General features: G+C 39.5%; 1 protein-coding gene across 3 annotated transcripts in view; it reads right to left on the reverse strand.

The window, feature by feature from the left end:
- Nucleotides 1–21833, reverse strand: part of LOC149215132 (origin of replication complex subunit 4-like) — a 357573-nt gene that overhangs the window by 255382 nt on the left and 80358 nt on the right. For all 3 annotated transcript variants that reach the window (XM_089392537.1, XM_089392536.1, XM_089392535.1), the window contains exons 6-9: nt 3465–3515; nt 3177–3220; nt 2970–3033; nt 2783–2869 (exon numbers count right to left, since the gene is read on the reverse strand). In XM_089392537.1, coding sequence (XP_089248663.1) covers nt 2783–2869; nt 2970–3033; nt 3177–3220; nt 3465–3515 — 246 coding nt within the window. The remainder of the gene's footprint in view (nt 1–2782; nt 2870–2969; nt 3034–3176; nt 3221–3464; nt 3516–21833) is intronic.

Raw genomic sequence — 21833 nt, forward strand, 5'->3', positions numbered from 1 at the left:
CATACAGGCAAATGGGAGGGTGACGATATTATTCGTTCATGGGAATCTTGGTTTTACAACCATAAAAATTCAAAACTTCAAAGCTTGCCTATTATTACATGCTGGTACATATGGTTAGCCCGGAATCGTTTGATCTTTGATGACAAACCAGCTATCTGGCCGCACATTATTTCTCTCATTATTGCTGCCTATAACGCGCTGCCTGACCCGCCACAGCCCAGGAACAGAAGCCCGCGTGACCCTCCACAAATTGACCATAGCACTCCATGGGCTTTCTTTGATGGCTCAGCACAACAGCAGGGTTGTGGGGGTGGTTTTATATTATTCATCAATGACCAGCATTTCTACAAAGCCAAACTGGGGCTGGGACCTGGCACAAACAATTTTGCTGAGATTATCTCTCTTCGTCATCTCTTGCATTTTGCATTGGGGCACAACTGCATGCATATCCATATATTTGGTGACTCTAAGATTATCATTGATTGGTTCAACAATAATACAGAATGCCACACACACACTCTCAGAACCATTTTGGATGATATTCATATACTGAAGGCTCAATTTATTGACATCACTTGTCAACATATCTACAGGGAACACAACAGCAGTGCCGACCAACTTTCCAAGGAGGCTACGGCACTTCCCAGAGGCGTGTGGCTGATCCAGGAGCAGCGAGGCACAGATTTTTACCAGTACTATCATCGACCATATATTGATACACACTACTATAGGGCGGACAGCCCATGAGATATAGATCTGTTTTTGATACTTTTTTGAACTCCTGTACATAGCTGAAACAGACAATATATGATGCCCTGCGTGGCAATATGTTTCATATTTTTAACAGATAGATTAAGGAACATCCTGCGTGATGGTTCATTTTGCCTTTTGTGATCAGACTTAACAGCTTCACAGATTTCCACATGCAGTGGAAGAATATACAGCATATGCCAATGCATCTACAACATGTAATTTTTCAACTTTTAATGAAAGATTACGATTTTTCCAGTGGAAAAAAAATAATCATTATTAAAATATTAATTTTCATAAACTAGCTGTTATATGATCTTTTGGTCTCTATATCGCCCTCTATTTAAGCATGTGCCATGATCTGCATCTTCATCTGGTCCTGATGATGAACCACGCTAGCTAGTTCAAAATGCATCGGCAAAATTTTCTCCTGTGTGGTTTCTGCCGAAAAGACTCTTCTTAAAGTATTCACATATGGCATCCCTGCAATCCAGAGGCAGTTAAGGTATTTTGGCAAATGTTAGTATTGTATGGAAATTCTGGTGATAAGACTTGTTCACAAATGAAGTTGTGAACAAGTCATAGCCATGGGTAGTCTGTTGACATTTGTATATTATACCTCTTTGATTGAACTTTCGATGACAATCTAATAGAAGAAGAAGAATTGAATTCCAGGTTTTCCGCCTTGTGTGGTTTTGCCCTGGTCTCTGACCAATCCTTTTGTCTCTATGTGTGCATGATTTTCTTTCTTTTGTTCCTTTATATATCCGCGGCATATGTAAATAACATGAATGCATATGTAAATGATGAATAAGGATGTAAATGCAATTATGAAAGCAAAGAAAAATTCTGCCCTAAGAAAATTAACAGCTTGATCCTCCACTATGTTGCACGAAACTTCTAGGAACCCAGCGTTTCGGGTCGTACCCGCACCTTTGAAACTCGGCCGAAACTTGACCGAAACTCTACCATCATGTAATCATCTATGAGAGTTAATATAGACTTGGTTTTCCTTCTCAATTGTCATCTATGGGTCTTATTCCCTTTTTAATTGCAAGATAATGTGTTATTCACTTATTTATAGCTTTTTTTATATATATACATAATACATATATGACGTTTCCATCGGCGTTTCGGCTGACGTTTCCATTTTTGGAAGGTGACGTTTCTAAACGTACCCGTTTCGGAAACTCCGAAATGTTTTGGCATTTCGTGCAACTTAGATCCTCCATCTTACCAACTAACTTCATTAATTTTGATCACTAGCTTGATTCCTTTTATTCCACGTACTTTTTAACTTTTTTATCACACCTCCCACCTTTTAACCCTCATCCTCCTTTAATATGATCAATGGTGGCTCCCTTCACAACATATGGCAGTTATATATGCCAAATCTCCATTTCATATGGCAACCTAATGAGCAGACACTACGAAGTCGAGCCATTTCTTTCAACTAATTTAGTGACTCTTGTCATGGCAGCTGCTTTTGACTTCAACAGATCATGGCAGCTTCTTTTAAATGTGATTTGCCTCTATCTCACAATCTTCCCACCTAGTTGCTAGACAGGCTTCTTCACTTTTCAATAAATGAGAATATCCTCGCTCTAATACCATGTTACACATTCTACCAACCCTAAATAGGGTTACATCATATAGCACATGAGAGAGATCTACATAATAACGCTCACTGATATTATGAATGACTAGTGTGTTTATTACAATAAGATTCACCTCTATGATAAAGAGTTCGAGAGATCTTATTTGTCCAAAACTCTACAGACTAATAATAATTTAAACCCTAAGTTTTAGTCTAAGTCACTAAGGTGACTTTATTAAACATGTAAGTCTTGTGTTCTAACATGTTCACCCTTCGAAGATTTACTCACCCATGAAAACAAATCACTTACGGCTACTAGCGTATCAAACCCAATTGTGATGTTTCTAGAGTTTAAAGGAAGCAATTTCAAATGTAACTCTCTCATGGAGGAAAAAAGTTAGAATACAAAACCAAGTACTAGTCTAGAATACCAACCAGGCGGCAACTGATACCAACAACTGCAGCTTGTGAAAGTACAGATTGCATTGCATCAAGCAGATTGTAGAGTAACCTTTGCTTTCCCTATACAAAGACAAAATACAAGGAATAAAGCTCCAAGTCATACAAAACACAATGGAGAAACCAGTGAGATAGAACACAACCCCAATCTAGAAATAAATACCTGTGCAAACAAGTCGAACTCATCAAGTATGAACATTACAGTTTTATGAGCTAAGGCACACTCCCTATAAAAAGGAGTTGATATCCAATTAGTAAGGTGTAAAATAACCCTAAAAAAATTCCTCTGTGCCTCTGTGATTATTAATTTCAAGGTTTTGACTTAATTAAACTACATGACCAAAATAACAAAATTATCTTGTGACCTTACCTCAGCATGGCGACCATAAATTGTGAATTCTCATCAAATGAAGCCTGTTTGAATTTATCTTAAAAGAATAAGATTTCAAATGAGCATACTGAAATGAAAACTACCATAAAAAATTATAAATAAAAACAAAAATAACTACAACATTTAAAGCCCTCAATTGAAATTTAAACACACAAAATTATACATCGCTTCAAGTAGAAGTAAATCTCTCCATCAAACCCTGTCAGTGTGCATATGCACACTTACCTAAATTTGCACACCATTAAAAAGCAAACAATTGTATTTTACCGTTCTAGAGAATGTCAATTCATGCTCATAACATAGCTGTTTTGCAATTTCCTGCAAAATAACAATCAAACATTCAGATAAACCAACCACAATACCATCTAAAACTAATTTATAAAGCTAAAATCTAAGTTTTTGCTTATGGCATTTCCATCTCCAACTTTATTATATATATAAATAATAAAGTTGGAGATGTAAATGCCATAAGCAAAAAAAACATATCAATCAATCCATAGAATGTTGATTAGGTTGACACAACCATCCACACCTACACATGCAAATAAATTATTTTAACATGCTTCATCATTTCTTAATGTTAAACATACACAATCTATTCCAACATCCATGTGATTTTATTTAGCATTTTTTCTCCCAAAACCCATGTAACTACTACACAATCACCACACATGTCTTCCACACACAACGCAATTAGATATTTGGCCAGTTAGAACAAATAATTCGTTAAGTTCAACATTTGGCTTGCTCCCATTTTAATGTCAATGTAGTCCAAGGACTATGTTATTTGAATCAAAACAATTGATTATGTGTTCCAACAAAGCCTTTATTTCTTAAACGCATAAATTTAATATTTCCAATGGTTGTGAATTAATACTAATTACCAGCAGACATATAACATACAATCATCCACAATTTTGACAATAGAAGCCAAGTCAAAGCATTTACTACTAGCAAGTGGCAACAGCAATCATCAAATCAAAAAAGTTACCTAAGAATTAGTTCTAGACAGTCTTATTGTTTTGTGTGCGAAGGAAGAGATGGAGGTAAATGTAGTGTCATAGGGTAACTTTTTCCCTAGGGTTTCTTATTTCGGGCTAGGGTTTCCAACAGAAGAATAACAAAATTCATTCATACAACAGCAGGCATGAAGACAACAGTTGGCATTCCTTCATGTAATATATGAGTCACTCAACAGTAACAGTATACATGCATGAGTAATCTAAACAGCAATATAATTTTTCCTCAAATCCACAATAAATAGGACTGGCTGTCAAGTAAACAAGGAATATACACAGCCAGTATTCCACCAATACAGTATTGTTTGCAATTGCTAATAATTCAATAAACCAGATCCAATATTAATCCAAAACTTAGCGGAGTTCTTTACCTGCGACTTTACCCTAATCTCCTACAACAATTGTGAAAATTCCTAAACCGGAATCCCTACTGCAGCAACTGATGACATTTCACCAATTTGTTAAATTCCTTTAAACAAATTACTTGCAGTTTACCATGGCAAGTATCAAAATAAATACACTGCAGCCTTCACTCAATTAAATATAATGTGAAAGCAAGAAACTGAGCAAGAAATAAAATACAACACAAATGACAGTTATTTTTGGACAAATGTCCCCAAAAAAACACAATGCAGGAAAATCGGTGCAGCAGATCTGAGAGTTTTTGCAGAAGTTATTTTTTAATACAACCTCTGGATGCCTTGTTGGCAATCCAATACAAAGAATATCACTCGGCAGAAGAAATTAGTGAGATTACCTCACTCTACACTACAAGTCCCAGCTGATCCGGCAGTTGAACCAACAAGTCCTCGGCTATGTTTGCGCTGCCCCTATGCAGTCACTGCATGGGCCTACGTCACAGCCTATAAGGCATCGCGTCACCTCTTTGCTGGATCGATTTGCTCTCAAGAGCTGACTCCAGCCCTCTCGACTCAGAACGTCAAACCCTCCAACAAATTTCGGACCTCTGCATGGGAGGCTCTGCACTACCTCCTCTATGTGTCTCTCTGTTGAGTATTCTTGGCTCCCAAGAAGATACTCCAACCAAAACTCTCTTTGCCCCTCTCTGCGTGATCATTACAAATAATTGTGTTGCCTCTAGATTTAGCAATTCGATCTGACTGATCAACTCTCTTGTGTGTCTTCCAAATGACCCTCAAGCCTCCTTAAATAATCTCCTTGTTGACATTCAACAGCCCAGAATAGAAGTTAAACAATGGCTAAGATCATTTCTGCTTGATCCTCGTCTTCTTCTAGAATTTACACCCACAGTTAGGTTAATACCCATTAATTATTTTAATTTCCTAAGTTTGGACTTAGGGCCCCACTAAAAAAATAAATTATTTTAATAAAATTGTCTCCGGGTGGAATTTCCCAAAACGCTTTTTGGGTTCTTTGGAATACATGTGCCAAGCCTCCCTGCAAAAATTGAGGCTTAGAGCACCTCCGATGCTACCAGAAATCAACAACAATAACCTGGACTACCCTATATTAACCACAAACCTGTGAGAAAAAACTATAGTGGGGCTTTGCTTACTTCCTGGAGGTACCCACAGCCCCGAAGTATAGTATCAATCCTTCAACACATCGTTAAAAAGCTCCCAATAGGCTTATCCACTTGTCAGGAGCTTGGTTGTCCTCCTGTGATGACCCACAACCCTAGGAGGGCTGACTACTAGACTTCTGCTCTTGTAATAGTGTGGACCCCAAGTTTGTGACTTCGTTGCCTCAGAATACCTCACCTGCAGTCCTAGGAGGGTCGTCTACCATACCTCTACTCCTGCAACAGTGCGAACCCTAAGTTTGTGACTCCAATACCTCAAAATGCCTCAATTCATCCCACAACAAGTGATACACTTGACTGGAGGTGATAACGACTTCTTGTTGAACCAGACAAATACATTCAATGCCAAATTCCATGACTTGCCAAAGCAAATGATAACAGAGGATGAATGAAGAATGTTGATAGCTAGGGTGGAATCTTTCACCACCGAAATTAGTAGAGAAAAGGGGTCTTAAAACCCTCAAAGGCACAGCTCAAGAAAACAGATATATCTAATCCAAATCGATGATGCCAAAAATGATTCCAACTCTCCTCTATTTACAGATTACCTCCTGGGGTTTGTCAAATGTGAGGGGTTGCATGCCAAAAATGATTCTAACTCTCCTCTATTTATAGATTCCCTCACGAGGTTTCTCAAATGTGATGGGTTGCAAATGTAACCCCCAATTTGGGCTTTTTTGTAAAAATTTCTCATTTGCCACCCTGGTTTTCAGTTTCACCTTATTTCTCCCATATAGTTAAATGCCCTTTCCCATATCCATACATTCAACAACTGAAAAAATAAATTTTGTTGAAAACACAAATTCTGGAAATTTTACAGAATACTAGAAAATGCATAAATAAATATCAGCACATACAAACAGCCATTCAACACATTTAAACACAGTGATTTTTGGTCAAGGTAACCCTGGAAAAACCCCCTACAACTCTTGGGGAAAACCAATTCGAAAGCTTCTTTTATTTCTGGAAAATGTTTTTTACAGTAAGAGAAATATTCAGCAAAAATCAGCAAGCAAACTTTTACAACTTACTCAGCCTTGCTGAAACTCCGCCCTGCTGAAATTCCCCTGTACAGACTTGCTGAAACTCAGCCTTGCTAAAACTCCGCCCTGCTGAAACTCCGCTCTACAGACTTGCTGAAACTCCTTCTCCTCACTGTCCAGAAATCTCCCTTGCTCTCATTCTCTCAATTTTCTCATGAAAGAATTGAATGACCTTTTCCTCATTTTCCTCCTTTAATCTAACCCTAAGTGACTTTTGGGTGATCCCTAAATCCAATGGCTAAAATAGATTGAGATCTAGGGCTGAGATTAAATGCTCATTTAAATCTCACTTTTTCTTTTTTAATTCACCCCACTTTAATAAAGACCCACTTAGTCATTTATTTCCAAAGTCACTTTTCCTTTCTAATTTTTCATTGACTTTAATAAAGTCACTTTAAAATTAGACTTTAGTAACTTTATCACTTAAAGTCACTTTTAAATTAGATTTGACTTTATAAAAATTATAAAGTCACTTTAGGAGAAAAATTAAATTCTTTTGGACACTTTTCCCTAGGCTAAAGATCAAAGTCGTAGGGAACCACCTGTCCTCCGGTACCAAATTTCAACACTCCCTCTTACCAAGGAAGCTGTTCCTCACCACACCCATCTTGTCTCTGAAATAGTCATGCTTGCCCCGTGGTAAGGCTTTGGTAAGAATATCTGCAACCTGCTCATCAGTGGGAATATACTCAAGCTTCACAGCGCCCTTCTGAACACAGTCTCTGATGAAATGATATTTGATCCCGATATGCTTTGACCTGTCATGAAATACTGGATTCTCCATGAGTTTAATGCAACTCTGATTATCACAGTAAATCACTGAAGGTCTCAACGGCTGACCAAATAAGCCAAACAACATCTTGCGAAGCCAGATGGCCTCATAATTAGCTAGACTGGTTGCCATATACTATGCTTCCACTGAAATCAATGCTACTGACTGCTGCTTTCGGCTGAACCATGACACTACTGCCGAACCCAACCCAAAACAGCACCCTGAAGTGCTCTTCCTATCAGAAGCACAACCTGCCCAATCAAAATCAGTATAACCTACCAATCTCACTCCATCCCCCTGCCTGTAGTCCAGACCATAATCCACTGTCCCCTGCAAGTACCCCAAAATGTGTTTTGCAGCCACCCAGTGAACCTTCCTAGGCTCACACATAAACTGACTCATCATGTTAACTGCAAAACAAATATCTGGTCTAGTGTTGACCAAATACATCAAGGAACCAATCAGTTGCCTGTACAATGTGGGATCCACCAACTCAAAATCCGAAGCATGAAGCTTCTTCCAGTTGGTGATCATCATTGTCGACATGGGTCTACAATCCTCCATGTGGAATCTGCCAAGGATGTCCACAATATATTTCCCCTGCCCCAGGAAGAAATGCCCCTCCTCCTGCCACACCTCCAAACCCAAAAAGTAATGCATCAAGCCGATGTCCTTCATCTCAAACTCCGCCGCAAGATCTCTCTTGTAGTGCTCTATGAGTCTCTCTGCACCTGTAATGACCAAGTCATCCACATACAGCACCAGAATGAGAGGCCCCTCACCTATCACAATAAAGTAAAGGTTAGGATCTGCCTCACTCTTTGTGAAACCCATCCCCTGCAAGTACGTATTTATCCTGGAGTACCAAGCTCTGGGAGCTTGCTTCAGGCCATAAAGGGCCTTCTTCAGTCTGCACACATGGGACTCCTTCCCATGCACCTCAAAGCCCTATGGCTGCTCAATGTACACCTCCTCCTGTATGAAGCCATTGAGAAATGCAGTATTCACATCCATCTGGTAGATCTTCCAACCCATCTCTGTTGCTATCGATATAATGGAGCGGATCGAAGTATATCGAGCCACGAGAGTGAAGGTCTCCTCATAATCAACTCCCTATACTTGGGAGAACCCTCTAGCCACAAACCTTGCTTTGAATTTCTCAATGTTGCCATCTGCAACATGCTTTACCTTGTAAAGCCATCTGGAAGTAACCACGGATTTGTCCTCAGGCCTCGGCACCACCCCCAAACATCATTCTTCATGATAGAAGAATACTCCTCCTGCATGGCCTCTCTCCAGACCTGCTGGCTAGCTGCCTCCTCATAGATAGAAGGCTTAGAGTCAAGGATGTTGGTAACCATTGCCATATAGCTACAAAACCTCTCAGGTGGTCTACTCTCTCTGACCGGCCTCTTAGGCTCAGCAACAGATGTGGCATCTCTCAAGGTGTCCTGAAGCCACTTGGGCTTCCTCTTCCTTGAGTGCACTTCTCCCATAGGAGAATGAAACTCCTCCTCGCCATCATCATCAGGAGCCTGAACTCCTGACTATCTGTCTGTTGTCCTCCTGCCTGCGCCTGAACCTGTAGAAGCTGAGGTACCGTGTGAACTGTCCATCAGTGGACTCCCTAGTGAACTGCTCTGCATGCTGCCTGGAGCACCACCCCTCTGGCTCGGCGAGCCACTGCTCACTGACGGACCTAACATCCTCATAGATGTACCTCCGGATCCTCCTGATCCCTGCCCACTGGATCCCTGCGACTGACTCAACTGCTGCTGAGGGTCTGGCTGATCCAGACACTCTAACTCCCGTGATCTCCTAAAGGCCCTGTCCTCCTCGAACTTCACATCTCGCCTGACAACAACTTTCCTCTGTGCAGGAATATAAATCCGAAAGGCCTTTGAGATCTCACTGTAGCCCACAAAGATACCCTTCTCTGCAGTGGGCTCTAGTTTGGTCCTCTTCTCCTTGGGTATGTAGGAGTAAGTGATGCACCCAAGGATACGAAGATGACCAATATCAAGCTTCTTCCCAGAAAAAGCCTCCTCCGGAGTCATGTGCCCCAAGGCACGATGCGGACTCCTGTTCTGCAAATAAACTACTGTGTTGCAGGCCTCTGCCCACAAGAACAATGGCAACCCATGGCTTTGGCAGCCCCTACGATGGATCTGTTCTTCCTCTCCGCAACCCTGTTCTGCTGGGGGTTGTAAGGAACAGTGAACTCCCTCCTAATGCCTGCCTCCGCACAATAGTCAACAAACTCTCCAAGGGTGTACTCTCCCCCATTGTCCGACCTCAGGGACTTGATCTTCCGACTTGTCTGTGTCTCCACAAGAGCTCTGAACTCCTGAAACCGCTTGAAGACATCACTCTTGGTCTTCAAGAAATAAATCCAGGTCCTCCTGGAGTGATCATCAATGAATAAAACATAGTACTCATATCCACTCAAGGAAACATGAGACATCTGACCGCTCACATCAGAATGAATCAAATCAAGTATCCCAGTCGCTCTGCTGTCACTGCTGGGAAAAGGGGATTTGGCAAACTTGCCCATCGCACATCCTCTGCAAGTATCAAAGTGATTAGTACTGAAATCTGGCACACCTGTAGTGATCTCCCACAATGTCCTCAAGGCTCCATGATACATATGCCCCATCCTACGGTGCCAAATCTCACACAGCTCAGAGCTGCTAGCTCTGCTGTCGGTACTACTGCTCAATGCCCAAAGGGACTGGAATGCAAACTTGTACACCTTTGCATGGCGTACACCTATCACTCTAGCTGACTCAGCTGGAGTGCCCCTGGGATACATCAACACCTGTCCTTCCCTGAACAGTACCTCATATCCTCTATCCTCCAAAGCTGAGACGGATATGACGTTCTTCCTCATCCCTGGCACATAAAGAACATCTGACACCTTCAAGGGAGGTTTGGACTCCCTCTGAAATGTCAGTGTCCCCACACTGACTGCTCTAACAACTCTGTCATCACCGAGTACTACCTCCATATCAGTGCAACTCTCTGAAAGCTCTAAGAAGTACTCACGGACTCTTGTCATGTGACGTGAAGCCCCACTGTCCACATACCAAATACCCGAAGATGCTCCGCTAATCGAGGGAAACGCATGCTCCCTCTGAATCTGTGTGGCAGGTGATCCTGCACTAGAGGACTCACACGCAGTGAACCCAAACTCCCGGTCAAAACGAACTGCAAAGTCCTCAACCTCTCCTGAAGCTGCCACGCTCTAGTTCTTCCCCTTCTTCTTCTTCTTCTCCAGACACACAACTGCATAGTGTCCCATCTTTTGACAATTCCAACACTTCACCTTGGAATAGTCCTTCTGTGCGTTATCCTGTTTACCTTTACCTTTGCCTTTGCCCCCACCATTACTTGTGGAAGCCTGCTTCTTCCCTTTGCCTTTCTTGCCTCCTGCCACCAGTGCTACATCCTCATCCTGCTCAGCTGGCTTGGCTGCCCCAAGCTGACCTTTCCTGATCTCTGTATGAATGCAATCATCCCAAAACCTCTCCCATGTGGGAAGGGTCTCACGTGCATAAACCCCATCAGCAAAGTTCATCCATGAACGGGGGAGGCCATTCACTGCAATCTGCACCAACTTAGTGGGTGGAATGTCCTCTCCAACTGCTGCCAACTCATCTCTCACATTAGTAATCTTTGTGAGATATCCAGCTGCACTATCATTACCCATCTTAATAGTTTTCAGCGTCTCCTTCAAGACCATTTTTCGGTTCTCATTGGTACTCTGGTAGAGATTAGACAATGCTGTCCACATCTCATGGGCATTTCTCTTTCCTCTCACATGAGAAATGCAATGGTCTTTGACTCCATCTAGAATCAGTCTTTTACCCTTGTTGCTCTTTTTATTATACTCAGCCAATTGAGTAGCATTAGTGGGCACAACAACAAGGTTATGTGTGGCATGCACCATGATGTCCCAGACTTCTGCCTCCTCAAAGATACTCTGCATTCTCTCCTTCTAAACACTGTAATTTGTATGCCGATCCAGCCTATCCTCCACCCTCAATCCCAATGACATCCTGTTGTCCTAAAACTGAAAAATAGCACTGTTGTAGTAACAATAAAACTGTTGTTTGTGAAAAATCAGCTTGCTGGAATTTTCTGAGTAAAAAATCAACAGGCTGTAATTTTCCTCCTTGCTGTCCCAAACTGCACTTCAGCACTCAAGCTCCGATACCATGTAAAAATTTCTCATTTCCCACCCCGGTTTTCAGTTTCACCTTATTTCTCCCATATAATTAAATGCCCTTTCCCATATCCATACATTCAACAACTGAAAAAATAAATTTTGTTGAAAACACAAATTCTGGAAATTTTACAAAATACTGGAAAATGCAGAAATAAATATCAGCACATACAAACAGCCATTCAACACATTTAAACACAGTGATTTTTTGTCAAGGTGACCCTGGAAAAACCCCCTACAACTCTTGGGGAAAACTAGTTCGAAAGCTTATTTTATTTCTGGAAAATGCTTTTTACAGTAAGAGAAATATTCCGCAAAAATCAGCAAGCAAACTTTTACAACTTATCTCAGCCTTGTTGAAACTCTGCCTTGTTGAAACTCCACCCTGCTGAAACTCCGTTGTACAAACTTGCTGAAACTCAGCCTTGCTAAAACTCCATCCTGCTGAAACTCCGCTGTACAGACTTGCTGAAACTCCTTCTCCTCACTATCCAGAAATCTCCCTTGCTCTCTTGCTCTCCTTCTCTCAATTTGCTCATGAAAGAATTGAATGACCTTTTCCTCCTTTTCCTCCTTTAATCTAACCCTAAGTGACTTTTGAGTGATCCCTAAATCCAATCGCTGAAATAGATTGAGATCTAGGGCTGAGATTAAATGCTCATTTAAATCTCACTTTCTATTTTTTAATTCACCCCACTTTAATAAAGACCCACTTAGTCATTTATTACCAAAGTCACTTTTCCTTTCTAATTTTTCATTGACTTTAATAAAGTCACTTTAAAATTAGACTTTAGTAACTTTATCACTTAAAGTCACTTTTAAATTAGATTTGACTTTATAAAAATTATAAAGTCACTTTAGGAGAAAAATTAAATTCTTTTGGACACTTTTCCCTAGGCCAAAGATCAAAGCCTTAGGGAACAACCTGTCCTCCGGTACCAAATTTCAACATTTTTGCCCCAGCCGACCCAGCATTTACCCAATGTTGCCCCAAACATTGGATAATTGGGTTTTCCCCCTTTATCAAGACTATAGCCTATGGGGTTGGATAGGTTATTTTGTCCTCCCTTGGCCAATTAATTGAGGAACGGTATTACTGCAAATGGATTCAATTAAGGCAACAACAACCATAAATTGCAAACATCAATGTATTGTTTGCTGCAGAAATTGTACATGTGATGTCTAAGTCATATACACATAAACAACTTGACATGTCATTTTAGCATAAACTGCCTTCCAAAAAATTTATATTTTAATTCCACTAATTCATGTTTTCAATCTACTACCATTACAACTTCAAAGGAAGAAGAGATGGACCAGATAGAAGATACTAACATGCAACAAGTGGATCTACCTACCTTTGTTGAAAGCCATTGTGAACAACATTTGACCAATCCTCTAAGACGACTTGCAATTCCTACAAAAGGATCAAACAAAGAGCAGGGCCAAAGTAAGCCCTACACTCCACAGTGAAGGGTAGGCATCTGGTCTAGGTACCTGAACGAATCTGTTGAAAGCCACCAAGCAGCCAAGAGGAGAGGAGAAGATTTCGTAAGGAAACCCAAAAGGAAAAAGATTGGAGAGGGGGCCCAAATGCTAGACTCTAGGCAGATGTTTCGCTTAGGGACAAAAAACCTCCTAACACCACCCAAAGTTTAATCATGACGATCATATCATAGAACACTAGAGGGGTCAACAGTAAAATTAAGCAAAGGATCCTTAAGGATAGAATCCTCAAATATATGGAAGGGTTGTGAATCAATAGCTACAAGTGTCGTAGGCCTCTCAAAGGGCCTAGTCATTCTACAGCACCCCACTCAGGTAACTCTAGATAGCATCACAGAAGTAAGAAGCACCATTACAGCCAACTTTAGGAATATCGGTTCAACAAGTGAAGGCACCACCACCAATGTTTACAAGCCTAACATTTTGTAAGACTAAATTTAATTTTAGGATCTTCTCCCAAATATGGCATTGGATTTAAAAGAAGCCCCATGGATCATAAGTGGATATTTTAACATCAATACCTCTCTCGTGGAGAAAAGTAGAGGTCCAAGGAGCTTGGAAGAAGATTGCATAAGACTCAAAGATACCATTACTAGGTTGAGAATGATAGACACGGCCACCAAACATGGAACAATAAAAGAGGAGACATGCTGCTAAATTGCTAATAAACACGGGCATAGTGCTAACAACAGAAATTCTACCTAACACGAGCTCGAACCACAAGCGAATTTCTCTCACGTGGGACAGCATGCGCCCTCCTAGACCCATGCCATTCAAATTTGAGAAGTTCTAATTGGATAACCTGGATTTCAAAGAAAATATTAAATAGTGGTGGATCAAAAGTGAGCCAATACATGGAACACTAATGTACATATTTCAACATAGTTTAAGAACTTAAAGATCAAACTCAAGGCTTGGAACAATTAAGTATTTGGGAACATCTTTCAAGCACAAAAGGAATTGGAAAAACAAATGGAGGATGTAAAACACACTATCATTAAGGAAGAAATGAGGTCTTAGTTCAGCAGGGAGGAGATCCCAAAATGTCAAATAAAATCAAACATAAGCAATAAGATATTTTCTAAAATTGAAAATCGAGAATCAGATGGTTCAAAGAGGGTGATAGAAACATTACATTATTTCACGACTCTATGATCAATAGAAGGAACATAAACAAAATTACCCCTCTACAAAATGCCCCGTGGAATAAAGTGGAAACCTAGGATGAAATAGTAAAAAACCCAAGGTGTCCTACCATCAGCTCCTTTTGGAACAATATATGAAAAGATAGGAAGCGACACAAAATTTACTTTGAAACGTATTACCTAATTAATGGCTGTAGATCAGAATACTAGTTTGATTAGAAAATTCGCAAAAAGAGGATGTTAAGACAACAATCTGGTGCTGCTGCAGAATTTATGGTTTAAATTGTTTCACATTTGGATGTGATTCTTGTGACTTTTGCTCACTACTACTATTTTTGGGCACATATTTGGTGGTCTCGAGATTCCAAGTATTTCTTTCCTTTGAACACGAAGTGAATTTGCTTTAAGTTCCATTTACTAATTTTAGGAAGGAAAGCATGGAGATGAATCAAATGAGAGAGTGGGTTATGTTTACTTGAGAGAACGAGGTACCTTAACCTAGTAGCACAGGTGGGCCAACCGACTTTAGGGGATATTTTCAGAATAAAGCATCTTATTTATTATTTTATCCATTATTTTTTTTTCTCAAAATTATCTCATTTATTACCCATGGAAATTGAGCACTCCAAGTGAAATTTTGGAAATATTTTTGGTGTAAACAGGAAAATTCTCCATGCCAATTGAGTGCTTCACTTTGGAAAGAATCATGGAGATATCATTGGCACAAAAAGGAATCTTATCTACTCATGAAGGAGAGTACTTCACTTTGGAGAGAATAAATTAATCTGATCCATTTTCTTTTTCTACACCTTGTCCATTTTATTTTGAGCAAAAGGAGAATGCCTCACTTGGGAGAGAGCTTAGTTCATCTTATCAATGCATGATTTACTTTATCATTAGCAAGAAAGGGCAAACCTTCCACTATATTTTTCAATCCAATGGTTCATGTTTTTGGAGTTTAGTTTCAGTTCCATTATATCTTATTTCATCCAATTAACATGCAGTTCACTTTTATTCAACAAAAAATAGGGCTCTCAATTTGTGGCTTCATCATCAATTCAATTCTATTCAAATAAGACAAGGGCAAATCACTTATGATTATTACAAGCAATTTTCTTCATGGTTCATCACAAACCCAGTGCTTTTCTTAGAGATATTCTCACCACAAGTTTCTGTTGAGAAATCAAGCGCAGCAACTTTAGGTTTGATTTTTTTTCTTGATAATTACTTGTGAATGTTTAATATCTTCTTATTACTTCTTTAAGTGTTCTTCATCAAGCAATTATACAAAATGTTCAGTCTTTCAAGAAAAACAGAGAGACAAAAGAAACCAAAAATTCAGCTCCAAGCCAGGGAAAAACCCCACAAGGGGGAAAAACTCAACAACAATCCTTTTCTTGTAGAATAAGATCAAAATGAGATATCTAAGACCAAGACCAGGACCAGAACTGCAACCAAAATTTCAAATCCAACACTCTACAAGTCACCTCCAAAATTTAAGTCAACATAGATCAAATTGGTCACTTTCTTGAAATTTCTATCGTGAAATTTTGGGCCTGCAACAAGCTCTGAAATTCGGCCTTGCAGCTAGCTCTGAAATTCATCCTTCTTTCACTGAAATTCCTCCACATGTGCAAGCTCTTTCTCTCCCTCTTCTTGGTCTATTATTCCTTCATTGAGTGCCGAAGATGTATATGATGATGATGAGTGAGTATCCCTCAAACTAATCGAACTGTCTTCTATATATATCTGTCCAGGAGGTCGATAGGTGGCTCTTGGAGGCCCAGGCCAACTTGTTCCCAAGGGCCGACTTGACAATTTTTGGTGGCCTTTGACTCAATATAAAATTCAAAATTCTTTTTCTTACAAATGTCTAAATAGGACATGACTCAAGTACATTTTCTTTGACTCAAAATAATTTATTTTTTTACTCTTTTTGACTCTATGAGCATGAAGAATATGCTTTGATTAAAAATAAAATATAATAATGAATATAATAAATATCAATGAAATATTTGAATTACAATATGAATACTGGCACTACTTACATCTTCAACGGTTTCAGCGTCTCTGGGGTCACAATGTCACATCTATTAGTTAATTCATACCTCACTCATGCATCGGACCACCTGTTTTTTCAAAAGAGATTTTCCTATAAGTCAAGCATGGCACATCACGTGTAGAGGATTGGTTTATTTAATGTGAGATTGAAGACTAGAGAAGGGTTAGAATTAGATCATCTTCCAAGCATTGGTACTCTCTTCATTCCTCTCCATTCATAGCTTCCACTCCATCTTCTATTGCACTTACTTTCTAACTTAGAATCATGGCATGTTCATTTGGTTTCATGGAGATATATTAGCTATTACATGTACAAATTCTAAAGTTGTGTTGGATCTAATTTCCTTGGTGACGAAATTTTGCTTAGTTTGGAGTCCCGAAATTTCACCTCTTAATTAGAGGTTTCCTGGATCTTAACTCTCAGAACTTTCAGCCTTACGGCTATTATGACATACAAATAAAAAAATAATGATAGTGGATAGTATTTTGACCTAGGTTGCATGATACAGGGAAATGGTTACGCATTTCTAAAAGGGAAAAGGGGAAACATAATATATATATATATATAATATAGAGAGAGAGAGAGACTCTTGGAATGAAATCATTATGAATAAATGACGAGCAATGTTCCACCATCACTTCTATTGGGAACCTAAGCGTTAGTATCACCTTTGATTCTACCTCAATCCTCTAAGGACATCAGTCAACACCAAAAATTTTGATGAAACTGCCTAATCCATTATTTAAAATATGTTACGAAAAGCCTACCATGCTTGATCAATGATTTTGGTCTAAGTGAAGGGTACATTTTTGCTAAAGCCATGATAGAGGAGTCCAAAAAGCAATATCACTAACATCGAGGTACATAAAAGGCTCGGTGCTCTTGAATAACAACCACTTCCATACCTTCATTGTTAAATTGGCAACTAGGGCAAAACTCCATGTGGGTCAGCTTATTTATGGCAGCTGATAATTTTATTGGATCCCTCTCGTCGAGAGGTGTAGGATTGATCCAAAGATCATCCGATTCCGATAAGTATTTATGGAGATATGAATTTATTTTGTTTATGTAATTATTATCAAGCCGACCAGCTCTTATGTAGGCTCTAGAAGCCCAACCGACGTGTCTATTCAACCTCTACGTTTTTAGTATAAATAGAGGAGGATTTGAAGTCATTTGGTAACTCACTTCAAGTGATCTCCTCTCCACGTCTTGGGTTTTTGGAGAAGGAGATTCGCACTAGATTACGCTGGCCTAGTATGATGCCCTAACGAAGAACGCAGTCATGAACTTATACGCTGTTCTAAGCAGCCCTAAACACAGTTAATGGATGCCTTTATATAGAGGATCATATACGCTGTTCATAAAGGATTATATACGTTGTTTTCAAAGCGCAGTTCATACAGTATCTTACACGCAGATAATGATGACACGCAGCCATACATTGGGAACGCAATATATATATGCTTCGCTGTAGAAATATTATGGAGCACAATATATATATATATGCGTTGTTCTTAAGGAACTTACACGCTGTAAGATAAATGGTGGACGCAGTAATAAAAGGACACAGTCAACCGCAGTCATAATTCCACAGTCCTGAGGTGTAGCTGGAGTTATGTATACGCAGTGCAACCATACGCTGGGCAGTCATGTCATACATTGTAGTTATGGTTATATACATTCGCTGGACAGTCCTGTACACATCGCAGAGGTTATATATATACACGCAGAGGTCCTGTACACATCGCAGAGGTTATATATATACACGCAGAGGTCCTGTACACATCGCAGAGGTTATCTATATTCACATAGAGGATGCCAAAGACTCTTATATATACTCACAGATGTCTCTTATGTATATTCGCTGAGGCCGCAGAGGTTTTTCGCTTTGGTATATGGTCTCGCATTCGTCTCTCTAATGTGGTATGGCATTCGCATGATATCCCTAGTTATAATGGCATATGATCACAATACTGTGATGGTATATGATATTGCTCTGGTGTGAAAACTGATACAAAGATGTATGGCATCAACGTTATATAACAGGTTCTCAATATGTATGATCTTGCTCCAGTTGTATATAGGGTCTTAATATGTATGTGGTCTTGATATGTATGGTCTTTATATATTTGCTAGACTGTACATATGATGGGCAGTAATCGCTGGACAATATACGCTATAGTACATAAGTTATATATATACGTTGGACACATATATATAACGCAGTCTTGGGCAGCAACATGATATATTGTGGATGGGTTGTACAATGAATACATGGAGCATGGGCAGTAGCATGATGGGCAGCACTATGAGATCATGTGCATGGGCAGCACAATGATACATTAGCAGGGGTAGCAGCATGATGATGATGCACATTAGTTTGAGCAGCGTTATGATGGATAAGATCATGGACATGGACAGCCGCATGAGGTAGTATGCAGTGGTGCAACTATAAGACCAAATGCAGCACGATGATAGGTGAAGGAGTCACCTTGAGAATCAGTTGAAGCAGAATGTCTTCAACTGATCTCATCGTTATACGAAATGATCTATGCTAGATCTAGATAAGTCAAAGTGTTGACTTCTGTTGTAAATGTACTATCTCTCTCTCTGCTGAACTTTGAAGATAAAAGAAGATTTGATCAAAGGGTTTCCCCACACATTGTGGGGTTTGTCCCTGGCTTGCGCCATATCTTGTGTCCTCTTGTCTTGGCTTGTCTTCTGCATATTATATTTATGTTCTATCTGCAGTTTATCGTAATGCTGATGTGATTGCTAACTGTGAAAATTTAAATAAATTGCTCTAGCATAGAACATACCTAAACTTAACATTCATACATGATAGAATCTAATGAAAATAATCCTGAAATTCTGAAGACTATTAAGACTGCTAAATTTTGAATAGGATACGAAATTCTACTTTCTTTGTATGAAGACCGATGAGGTTGGAAACACTCAAACATCCTGAAACAATTGACGGTAATGTTAAAGAATTAAATAAAAGTGCCATTTCTTTTACTTTAAGAATTTAACATTACCATTAATTAACAATATTTTGGTGCAAACTAAGAATGAAACCCTTTTTTAAGAGAAATTCCCAGTCTTTGAAGTTTCTAGAAGTCGCATTAATTCATAATTAACCTCTAATTAGGTAAAAAACTAAATATGTGGGTCCAACAATTAAATCAGGGCAAAATCAAACAAATTTCATTCAAAAACACAATGTACAGACTTTGAAACACATTTCAATTTGTATGTAACACATTTATGACTTGTGCAATGTGTTTCATACGAACCAAAATGTGCTTCAATCAAGTTTCAGAGTTTTAATACAAAAACACCAGAGTTGTGGAGGAGCACCCGCCCCCCTTTTCAAACCCACTCCCGAAGTGCACTCCGCAGGAACAAATTTCGGGAGCATGCTCCCGAGGAGAAAAATCGCTCCCTGGTTTTTCGGGAGCGACCAAGGGAGCGATCAGGGAGTGGTTGATCCTTGACCGCTCCCGGTTGCTCCAAGAGAAATTTTTTTAAGGCGGGAGCAGTCGGGGAGCAGCCGCTCTAGACCGCTCCGGCCTTAAAAAAATCGCTCTCCATGGGCGAATTAGGCGGCCGTGCGGCAGGAAAGGGAGGGAGGGGAAGGGCCAAAAGAAATAAAAGGCCCTCTTCCCCTCCCATAATTCACCATTTGAACATTGAGAAAGCATGAGAACGCTTTTGTAATTGGAGCTTGAGTTGAAGAGAAAAATTGAGAGAAAGATTGAGAGGATAGCTTGGGAGATTGAGGAGCTTGCAAGGGAGATTAGAGCTTGGGATTGAAGGTCAAAGCGGTAGGATCTTGACTCTAATCTAGCATTTGTGTTTTAATATGTTCATTGTTAAATGAAAATTTTCTCTTCTCTCTTTCCCATTCCCATTCCTCCATTTTATTGCAAGCAATAAACTATAACTCCACCAAAGTTCAAAGAATCAAAACTTCAAACATCATGGCTATATGGCTTGGCATTCTCTTGGTGTTGGTTCCTTTTTTTGTTATTATGGTGTTGGAGAGTAGAAGGAGGGTTGATCAAGATGAAGAAGTGGGTAGTAGTGGACTGTGGATTGGAAACCCCTGGAGAGAAGGAGCACCTTGGTGACGAGGAAGAGGAGTGTGGAGATGAGGGCACAAAAACGAAAGCAAACCAAACCCCATTGTGGAAATATGTTACTAGGCCTAAAGCATTGAAAGGGGATAGAACCAATAAATTTACATGCCTCCATTGCAAAAGAAATTACATAGGTTCATACACCCGTGTCAAAAAGCACCTCTGGGACAATGTCATGGGATGGAGGTAAATAAATAGGAATCAAAACTTGTATAAGTGTGACAATACAACAAAGAGCCAAATACATAAGGGAAGAGGAGGAAGCCTAATATAAATCTAAAAGATCAAAGGGTGACTTTGAACATGATAGCCCACAATCACAGAGACAAAGAACTCCAACAACATCCTCCCGTGGCAGTGGATATGGAGGCATAGGAACAAACCTCCCTTTAAGGTGTAGAACCATATCAGATTTCCTTGACAAAGGGTGTAGGAATGATGTGGATTCAAAAAATTTCTGGTTTCACTATGCATGTGGAATACCATTCAATGTTCTACACTCACCTTATTGGCATTAAATGGTTTATGCCATTAATGATGTCCCAAAAGGATACAAGAGCCCTGGGTATGATAGGGCTAGAACCGTGGGACTTAATCAAGAAAAAGCAAAAATAACACATGCTTTGGGTCAAATAACAAGTTCTTTGAACGAGCATGGGGTATCCATTGTATCAGATGGATGGACAAATGTAAAAGGCAAGTCATTGATAAGTGTTCTTGTTGTGTCTAAAGGTGGTGCAATCTTCCTTTAAACATATCATTACTCAGAAAAGTTCAAGATCGTCATCAACGTTGCAGAACCATTACTTCAAACAATTAAACATATTGGCCCATACAATGTCATCCAAGTCATCACTGATAATGCTTCTAATTGTAAGGCAGCGAGAGCAATTATTGAGGATAGATACCCCAACATATTTTGGTCTAGGTGTTTGGTTCACACAATGAACCTTTTGATGCATGATATTATTAAGAACAAAAACCCTTAATACAAATGGATTAGTGATTTGTACAAGAGAGGCAAAAAATGATAAAATTTATTACAAATCATAGCAATACCCATGGGCTTTTCCGCAGTCATTCAAGTTTGGAGCTGTTGAAGATTGCGAAGAATAGATTTGTTAGCTATTACCTCAGTTTTAGGTTCCTTTTGAA

Source organism: Pinus tabuliformis, chromosome 1_1 (genome assembly GCF_031772625.1).
Source record: "Pinus tabuliformis cultivar Carrire ecotype Pingquan chromosome 1_1, CPIR1, whole genome shotgun sequence".
NCBI classification, from domain to species: domain Eukaryota; kingdom Viridiplantae; phylum Streptophyta; class Pinopsida; order Pinales; family Pinaceae; genus Pinus; species Pinus tabuliformis.